A 10,386-nucleotide genomic window follows, 5' to 3' on the forward strand; every position below is an offset into this window, starting at 1 on the left:
TCCAATTTGTTAAAATTGAAAGTAATATAAATTGAATACAAAAATTTTTTTGAATTGAATATAAAATTTTAAACCAGATTTGCATCCTGGCATCAACTCTGCTTGGTTCTGATACATCAGCCTTTTATTGTTATTATTATTATTATTATTAGTATTTAGGATAGGGTGTACAGGGTATACAGAGTCTCACTGTATAGACTGGACTCATAGTGATCCTCCTGTTTGTAACCTCCTAAGTGCTGGGATTACAGGTAAGTGCAACCATGCCCAGTCTCAATCACTGTCTCAGGGTGCCCTGGGGGTGGGGCTGGCAGGGCAGGCCAGGGGATGGAACCCCTGGCCCCTGCATCTGCCTGAGCAGGTGCTTTAATCTGCTGAGTTATTTGGCTGGTCCTACATTAGCCTTTTAAATATGTTTTTGGACATGATTTACTACCATCTTCTTTAGAGAATTTGTGTCTGTGTTTATGAGGCATATTAGCCCAGTTTTCTTATAATGTCTTTGGTATCAGGATAATGTTAGCCTTATAAGATGAGTTGGGTGGAAGATTAGGTTTTCACTCTATAATCTTTCTTATTTTCTAACATGCTTTTAGTGCTATAAATTTCCCTTTAAGTACTGCTTTCATGACATTCCATAAATTATGACATGTTGTGGTTTGATTTTCACTCAGCTTGAAGTACTACTTAATTCTGCTTTGATTTCTTCTTTGATCTGTGTGTTAGGTAGAAGTGTGTTATTTAGTTTTCAGGTAGTGGGACTGTTCCAGAAATATGTTATTTATTTCAAATTCGGTTCCAGGGTGGTGAGTGCCCCCCCCAGAGAAGTACTGGGGGACACTCACCACACTGCGCAGGTCTTCACCTAACGTCGAGCAAGACGCAGGCTCACCTTTTTACCTGCAGCTCTGCCTCTTCCTCTTCCTCCACTGGGCTGCACACTAGCCCTCTGCATCACCTTTTAACGAGTGTCCAGTCACCCATCAGCACGAGCCCCACTGGGTTTTTGACGTGGTTCCTGTGAACGGGTGTCCGGGCTGTTCCTGTCTTTTGCAGTGGTAATGCTGCCATAAACACTTTTTAAGTGTTTGTATCTTCACGGGAGTTTATAAATTCTTAGATGAAGAAGAGCTGGGTGCAAGGATAGATGTATTTTTAATTTTGTTAAGTTGTTGCCTTCTTGTGTGGAAGAGTCTTCTAAACTCCTACTGGTTGAAAGAAATGACCTAAAAAGTGTTAAAAAAGTCCTCCAGCTTCTTTTTAGGGAACTTGCACACATTTAAACATGCAAAAAGGACAAAGCCTTAAGCAACGATTAGTGGTGATTTTTCCCTTGAGCAATAAAACATGTTCAGATTTTGGCCTCTCTGCTGGCAAACTGCCCTGCTGTCGCAGGCACACTGAGGACCCATGCTGATGCTGTCAACGCAGAGTCCTTTGGTGGCCCTCAGGTTGAGTGGGGACAGCATAAAGACGCCCTCTCCAGGTGATGCAGAGTGCGTGGGTGCTGCCTGTCTTCGTGCGCATGTGCCGTGCCAGCCTTTATAGCTTGGAAGCGACCACCTGAGAGTATCCTGGATCATTTCAAAAGCAGACATTTTATGGGGAATTTTAAAAGTGTGAGTGAGTGTGTGAGTGTGTGTGTGTGCTGCAGACACACAGGCGTGCTTACATGTCCTTCCCCTATGACAGACGCTGAGGGAAAGAGGCCAGAGACCTCCGCTAGAGCTGATAATTATTTATGTCTCCAGATTTTATGCGAACTTGTTGGACACCTAGTAAAAGCCATCTCAACCACGTATGACTGGCCCTTAGACCAGGGATAAATGAAGAACAGGGGAAAACAATAAAGACGCATTTCAAAGAACACACAATGGGCCCTTACATCTGCTGCTGGTGGGGAGCAAAGATGACCAGGACACATAGCCCACATTCTCAGAAGGAGTAGGGAGGTCTTCGGAGGCCACTCACCCTCGGATTGTGTGCAGGGTAGCACCTACCAAGGCATTCCTGGCTCAACGCTCCTCTTGGCCCTAAATTCTGATGAGTGTTTTGCTTTTACTTTTCTGAGCCCAGTTTGCAGAGGCCACATCCTGGACGGCAGCCATGCTCACCACTATGCGAGCAATGCAGGCAGAGGCCATGTTCTGATGTTCTGAAAAGCACGGTGGCCAAAGACAACTCAGGATTATGAAGAAGACAGCTCTGTCAGACTTCATATTCTTCAAAGAAAGCGATCTGGAAGTTGACAAGTAGGTACCGTGTGCTCCCTAAATACTCTGGGGTGAAGCCACTACAGCCAAAGTCAATGCTCAAGCCCTAAACTTCCACAAAAGTTGACTTAAAAATGCTTGGCAATGTTGTCTCCTTTTGTCACGAAATCAAGAAGACCCCACACAGTGCAAGCAGCAGCCACCTGGAGAAGCTCAGGATCAGCAGAGGAGGGTCTTCCCCTTTGCTCTTTTTCTAATCATTGCCCAATAAGTATGGATGGAGGTCCACACACCATCGGGCCAGCTTAGCCTCCACAAAGCTGTAGGGTGTTGGTAGGTGTCAGAAAAGAAGACAGATGAAGAACTCTTGGTGGCACCACTTCGCACCTGCACATTCTGGTTCGTGCCGTCTTGGGATGATGTAACGCCGATAAGCGCACAGCATCTCACAAGAGAGAAGCCATGTGCCCAGCAGGGCTGTCGAGGGAGGGGTGGCTCCACAGGATGGCAAGTCAGTCACACAGGCCATACCCACTGAGGGCTGTGACCGCAGAGGGGCTGGGATGTGGGCTCTACAGCATGCAGCTGCTTGCCATCCTGGTGTGAGCTGTCGTGGGTTCACCTGGTGTCTCTTCTGTCATCTGGTCACCGTGCTCAGGTTTCTTTGAGAACCCCTCATTCCTGCATCTCTAGTCTGTCAGGTGTGGTTGGGTGACCCCAACTCCAGCTCTGGCTATAGGTGAGACCTGTGTGCTGCTCCATCCTACCCTTCCACTCCACTGACCACAGAGATGGGCCACGGATGGGCAGTGACCTAGGCTGGGCCAAGGGAAGCTTGCGTGGCTCTGGCAGGCATGGTCAGGAAGAAGTCCCTGGTGTGTGTGTGTGTGGGGTTCTCAGGGGCAGGACTGAGCCCTCGTGGGGGTCACCATCCCGGCCATTATCCAAGAGTGAGGTGAGCTCAGGAGGCCACAGAAGTGGAAGGAAGAGGGACTGAGTTCCTGGACCTTGTTTACCTGTATCTAAAAATAACTCTTCTTCTTCCTCCTCCTCCTCCTTATTCCTTCTTCTTCCTCCTTTTCCTCCTCTTTCTTTTTTCCTTCCTCTCTTCTTCCTCCTCTTCTTGTCTTAAATAGATATTTTTTATCTTTTGAAGCAAAACAGTCCGGCTACTATGCAGGGCGGGGAGTGCATTTCCAAAAACTGTGCTATTAGAAATGAACATACTAGACTGGGCGTGGTGGCGCGCACCTGTAACCCCAGCTCTCGGGAGGCTGTAAACAGGCGGATCACTATAAGTCTGATCTAGTAGTGAGACCCTGAACACCCTGCTGACCCTTCCCTAAAATTTAAAAAAAAAAAAAGAAAGAAAGAAATGGTCTGGGGAGATGGCTCAGTGGAATAAGTGCTTCCCTGGCAAGCCGAAGGGCCTGAGTTCAATCCTTGGTTCCGCAAAAAAAAAAAAAAAAAAAGAATATACTTAAGGATTGTGTGAAGGATGCTCCAATTCTTGAGGTCCTGAGTCATGACATCCAATATAATTAGTATTTTAGGGAATCCAAAAGCCTTGGTGAATTTTAGATGATGTCTTCTCAACTATGCACGGCTAGTGTGCAACACGAGCACTGGTTACACAGCCCCAACAGGCTTGGGTTCAAATTCCGGGGCCAGCAGTTCCTCGCAAGTTACTTACTTAGCACTCTAAGCTTGGAAAAAAGTGGACCTGTAACATAAAACTTGTCTTTGTGTGAATTCTCTCTTTCCTTTTTGTAGTTTGTGCAAATACATTTGTGTGACTGATTACTACCGACAGAGAGCAATTATTTATTTTTTTTTAGATTGTTTTTGGTACCAGGGATTGAATTTAGTACCTTGTGCTTGCCAGGCAGGCGCTTATGTTGCTAAGTTATCTCCTTGGCCCCACTTTGGGTTTCATAGTTAATCATTTTAATTCCATTCCTGCACATCACCTGTATTATCAGATGGTATTCAACAATGTGTAATAGATGCAAACTTGGCGACTTTAATGACTCATCTCTGCTCTTTTCAAGAGTCTGTTGGTATTCTAGTTGCAAACAATGTGTTATTTTTTTTTTTTTAATTTTTATTTATTTATTTGTGTGGCCAGCTCAGCCCACCAGGGGGCGGGGCTGGCTGGCATGTGGTGCTGGGGAATTGAACCGTGGTCCCTTGGCTTTGCTAAGCTTGTTCTAAGTAGGTGCTTTAGACCACTGAGCCATCTCACCAGCCCCAAGAGCAATTATTTATTTATAATTTCCCAAACTAAGGAATGCTTGGAAAACAGTAGGTGCTTACAAATATTTGCTAATAAGTATACACGTAAGTTATTAAAGGAGACCTCACAGGGATGCGCATGGCAAAGACAGGCATTTAAGATGGGTTTCCTTTGCTGTTAGACCAGGGCTTGTAAAGCCTCAGGTCCACACGGGCTGGGCAGGTCACGAAATTGAGGTGAGACAGTGGGATGCTGTGTGTGCCTTCTAATGGGGTACACGTGCTTAGTTAGTTTCGACTAAGTTTTGTTCCTGGGGACTGTGGCTAGAGTGGCAGGATCTCTCAAGAGAATCCAGAAAGGAGAATTTTTAGGTAAACATTTCTTCTTTTAAACATGGATGAAATTAAATATATACACAGACAAACAGACACAGACACACAGGCAGACAGACAGACACAGAGATACACAGACACAGATACACAGACAGACAGGCAGAGAGACAGACACACACAGACACACAGATACACAGACACAGATACACAGACAGACAGGCTGAGAGACAGACAGACACACAGAAAACAGCACACATGGGAGGGACATATTCAGTCCCTGGGCAAACAGTTCATTTCAGGCGAAACCTACATTCAGGTCCTTTCAGATTCCAGCCACAACTGCCAAATAAAGGTGACCTGGAACTCTGAGTCGCTTATATGAGAAACCCAAAGTGTAAATTTAAAGAGTGAAATAAAAGTTAAACATAGGAAACAGGGAGACAGACCCTTTGCCAGTGGAAGAGATGGGGCAGGTGGAAGGAGGAGAGGGCAGGGGAGGGGAAGCGCAAGGATTTAAGGTGGGCCACGTGCTTGTCCCAGCCCTCCACAATGAATATGATCATGATGCGTGGCAAATGTATACTAATAAAAATTAGAAAATCAAGAAGAAATACGCACCGGCCAGCGGCTCGGAGGTCTGGTTGAGGACGCCATGCGAAGCCTCCTGGAGGACGTAGGTGGACGTGGACAGGGGTGAAGGGCAGATGCTGCTGGCGGGGACGTAAGGAGGGCTGTAGGATGAGCTGTAATACTGGGGGTACTGGCTCTGGGGGAAGCCAGGGTAGGAAGGGTAGTCCTGGGAAGAGAAAAAGCAGAGACCCCAAGCACATGAGTGAGGAAGCCTGTCTGGGTCGAGGCCCCCTCCACAGGCCCCTCTGCCCCTCTCCCCGATTAGAATAAAAACTGGCCAGGGCAGGCACTGGCTGCAGTTTGGTCTTCCCAGCAGCAGGCTGAGACACAGACTCCAGAGTAGGAATGTATTTGGAAGCTGAGGGAGACAGCAGGAGGGGAGAGAGAAGTGAGACCACCCTCCCAGGAAGGAAGGCAAGGCAGCCCTGCCCGGGTGGCTTCTCCAGGAGCTACTCAGAGCCGCTGGCACAGGGACCAACTGAGAGTGTAAAACGCCATGTCAGATTTGCCTCTCGGGGGCTGGCGCGGGCCCTTACACACCAGTTGCAGTCTGTCTGGACAGGTCTCCTAGGAAACTTAAGTTCCTGTCACTTCCTGCGTGCTCCTTTCTGGAGGTCGGAAGGTAACCTCAAAGAGTGCAGGTGTGGCCTTGACATAGTGTCCTGGTCACTGTTGCATCCCCAGCTTGGGATTTATACAGTAACTCAGTAGATACGGAACACATGAAGGAGCAGGGAAGACCACACATGCCCAGGAGACCCCGTAGCAGTGCAGGTGCTTGAGAAAAACTTGCAAACCAAGCAGCATCTGCCCAGCACAGAGGCTGGCAATTCTGTGAGGGAGCAACGCAGAACAGTCGGACAGATACCAGGCCCCTTCGACCAGGCCTGCCTCTCCCCTGGGAGTGCTGGCTCCAAACAATCCCACCATCACCCTAAACTACCACAGTGACACTCTGCAGCATGCACAGGCAGACTGGCACCCTGGCCCCGGCCCAGGTCCTGTGAACCAGGACTTCTGGACAGTCTGCGCTTTTGACAAGTTCTTACGTGGACAAACTCCCAAGAGTATGAATCACACCTTAAAAACTTCAGTTTTACTTACAAATATTTTTATCTATGCATGTAGGTCATTGGAGATATCCAAAAATGACAATCTTGGCATTTCCAAGTTTTACTTATTGAGATTCTTCGGCTCACTGAAGAAGAACCGATCCCACCTATCCTGGGGTTGTTTTGTTTGAACACCAGACTGGAAGTGTGTTAACTTTTTGTTGTGAAATAATTTTTGACTTGCACCAAAGGCATGCAGGTGGCACCCAGAGTTCCTGCACATCTGTAGCAGGTTAGTTCTTTTTTTTTTTTTTTTCTTTGTATTTTAGGGAAGGGTCTGCAGAGTGTTCAGAGTCTCACTACTAGATCTGACTTGTAGTGTTCCGCCTGTTTACAGCCTCCCAAGAGCTGGGATTGCAGGCGCGAGCCACCACGCCCAGTTTCAACTGCCCTCTCAGCGCTCCCTGGGGGCGGGGCTGGCAGGGCAGGCCAGGGGAGCAAACCCCCAGCCCCTGCGTCTGCTTGCAGGCACTTTAATCTGCTGAGCTATTTGGCGAGCCCTCAGGTTCTTAATGAACTCTGTACAAGAAACCAAGAGCACCGGCACAGCAGCCAACGTTCATCTCTGCCGAGTGCCCTTGGTCTGGTCTGGCAAGCATTCACGAAGCTTCTACTGTGTGCGCGGCCCTCGGCCCTGGGAATGCAGAGGGAGCAGCCGCGCTCAAGATCCTGTGAGGCGCGGGCTCAGGAAGACCACAGGGCTTTGCACTCGCAAACCAGACTAAACCGGAAGTGGGGTCTGAGGCGCAGGTGAAGACGAACATACACTGCCATAGTGTCTTAGAAATCCAATGAGATCGTTCTAGTGGCCTTTTGCACAGCCTGGGTCCTGGAGTCCCCAGACCCAGGGACTAAGGGGCCAGGCTTCTGGTAGGAAGTGTGCACAGGAGTGGGCGCTCTGGTGCCCGGATTGAAGGGGAAATTTAAGGAAATTGCTAAGAAAAGAAAACTAGGAGGGAGCCGGGCGTACCTGGTGCACTGTTCCGAATCCGGCCGTGTTGGTCAGGCCGTTCGCTCCTTGGTAGAGCCCAGCTGTGCCTGTGGGAAGAAGGAACAGGGCTGGGTTAGGTTTTCACTATTGTGCATGGGGGGTCACGGAGGGAAGGAGGCAGCGCCAGGGAGGGGTCTCTGAGCTCTGAGGCTCCACAGCCTGCGACTTCGCTTAACAGATCTTTCTGATACTCAGTCTCTTGGATCAGTGAGGAAGGTAAGTAGCATCTATTGAGAAGAGTTAGCATCTATTGAGAATATGAGGAATATACAGCTGTGCGTACAATGAGCTCTTTAATGAATTATTTTTAAAAGTTGTAGTTTTTCTGTACATGATGTAATATTTACCATCTTAGCTATTTTAAAGCCCACAGCTCAGCAGCCTTAAGTACATTTACACTGTTGTGTAACTGCACCAGTGTCCATCGCCAGAACTTTTCATCTTGCAAAACTGGAACTCTGCCCCCATTAGCCAACTCCCTCTTGGCCCTGGTCCCCTCCCACTTATTCCCCGGCCTGTGGATGTGACATGTCTAGAAACTTTGTATCAATGAAACCATACAGTATTTATCTTTTTGCGGCTGCTTATTTCACTCAGCATAATGTCTTTAAGGTTCATTCAGGCTGTGGCATGTTAGCATTGCCTTGCCTTTTAAATGCAATTAATTAATTTTTTAATCTATTTGGTTGTTGCAGGGTCTCACTATGCAGCTCAGGTTTGTGGTGATCCTCCTGCTTTCAGCCTCCACAGAGCTGGGATTAAAGGTGTGTCCCACCACACCTGGACTCTGGTCAGCTCAGCCCGCCATGGAGGCAAGGCTGGCATGGCATGCGGCGCTGGGGATCGAACCTTGGTACCTATGCTTGCCTAAGCTGGCTCTTTAGTCCACTGAGCTATCTCGCTGGCCCCTCCTTGCCTTTTAAGGGTACTATTCCATATTGTGTTTATCCGTTTGAGAGCTGATGGACACTGGGGTCATTTCTGCTTGTTGGCTATTGAGAATACCACTTTTCTGAACATGGGCGTGTGGACATCTCTTTCAGACCTCACTTTCAACTCTTTTCTTTTGAGTATATACCCAGAAATGCAATTGCTGGCACGAACAGTTCTATTTTTTACCTTTTTGAGGATGCTCCTTTTTTCATAGATTGAATCACTCTGCATCCCACCAGCAGTGTACAAGGGTTCTGGTTTCTCCTCATCTTTGCCCAAGTTTATTATTATTTTTTATAGTAGCCATCCTATCAAGTGTGAGATGGGAATAACTATATTTTGAATAAAATGAAATGGCTTCACCTCTCTGTCAGCCATCCCATCCGTAAAATGGGAATGAAAATGTGGCTGTTCTATAGGCACTACGGAAAATGCTATTGACTGTACACACAGGGAGACGAATTAGTGGTGAATCATTGACAGAGAAGACAGGAATGAGCTGAGGCCAGTGAGGGGAACGTCCCAGGGGAGGAGTCTGAGTTTGGCAGGTTGAAAAAACAGAAGGGGCTGAGAGCAGGAGCTAAGAGAGGAGAAGGCCGGAGGCGGCTGCGGCGGTGGGCTCCTGAGTGTCAGACATCATCCGAACTCCATGGGGAAAGAGACACAGATGGGTTAAGTGGCTGCCTGAGGCCATGTGGACGGTGAGAGGGGACAGCTTGGACAAGACTTCAGGTGGGCTTGAGTCGTTCCTGATACACTGTGCTGCCTGTCTTGCTTTTTTTAAAAGTTGTTTGGGGTATAACAGATGTACTATAAAATTCCCCATCCATTCAGTGATGCTTACAGTGACCTGGTACCATGCTATGACTGTCTCCATGACCCAGTTTTAGGGCATTTCTATCGCCCCCAAAGAGCGCTCCTGCCTGCGTGCAGTCAGGCATTAAGCAGCCGCTGCCCTGTTGGTGGTCCTCCAGGAAACTTTCTAGCAATTCATATAAACGGGACCCTACAATATGTACTTGCTTGTGGCTGACCCTGCTCGCTTCTCAGGATGCTTTAGAGGCTCATGCGTGGTGCAACGCGTGTCTGCAGTTCACTCCTCTTTATCCGTCCTTGGTATTCCACGTATGCATATGCAGCGTGTGTATGCAGCATGTGGCATTCCAGGGTGCGCATGTACAACATCCCAGTTTTGGCTGTGATGGGAACACCACATTGCACATTTGTATGTTAGGACATACAAACACACGTCTTCGTTTCTCTTAGATGCCTAGGAAAAGAACTGGGAGTTGTGCAGTAAGTGTATGTTTAACTTTGAAAGCAATGGCCAACTCTCCGCATTGGGCATGTCAGTTTACAACTCCACAGTAATGCGTGAGAGATCCAGTTTCTCCAGCATTTGCTGCTCTTAGTCTGTTTATAGTTATTTTCGTGGGTATCCTGTGGCATCTCGTTTTTGGTTTTAAGGATCATTTTTCTAGTGACCAGTGATGTTGGACATTTGCATGTGCTTATTAGCTATTTGTATATTTAAAAAAAAATTATTTTTCTTTTGTGCAGTACCAGGGATTAAACTTCGGGCCTTGAGCTTGCCAGGCAGGTGTTTATGTCACTGAGCTATCTCCCCAGCCTTATATGTTGTCTTTGATGAAGCACCTGTTTAAGTCCTTTTCCCAGATATGTAAAAGGACCATGCATGCTCATATGCCAGGAACTTGGGAACCTGAGGCAAGAGGATTTCTTGAGCCCATGAGTGTGACAACAGCCTGGGCAACATAGTAAGACTCTGTCTTAAAAAAAGGTCTTTTGCCCATTTCTTTAAAAAAAAATAGGGGCCAGGGAGATAGCTCAGTAGAACAAGTGCTTCCCTGGCAAGTGCAAGGGCCTGAGTTCAATCTCTGGTTCTGCCAAAAAAATTAAAAACAAACAAACAAACAAA

The 10,386-nt window shown here is 47.5% G+C and overlaps 1 protein-coding gene across 2 annotated transcripts in view; it reads right to left on the reverse strand.

The window, feature by feature from the left end:
* Eya2 (EYA transcriptional coactivator and phosphatase 2) overlaps window positions 1–10,386 on the reverse strand; it is a 241,229-nt gene that overhangs the window by 73,992 nt on the left and 156,851 nt on the right. For both annotated transcript variants that reach the window (XM_023720813.1, XM_004636067.2), the window contains exons 6-7: window positions 7,494–7,561; window positions 5,400–5,577 (exon numbers count right to left, since the gene is read on the reverse strand). In XM_023720813.1, the coding sequence (XP_023576581.1) occupies window positions 5,400–5,577; window positions 7,494–7,561 (246 nt within the window). The remainder of the gene's footprint in view (window positions 1–5,399; window positions 5,578–7,493; window positions 7,562–10,386) is intronic.

This window comes from Octodon degus, unplaced genomic scaffold (genome assembly GCF_000260255.1).
Source record: "Octodon degus isolate 3935 unplaced genomic scaffold, OctDeg1.0 scaffold00077, whole genome shotgun sequence".
NCBI classification, from domain to species: Eukaryota; Metazoa; Chordata; class Mammalia; order Rodentia; family Octodontidae; genus Octodon; species Octodon degus.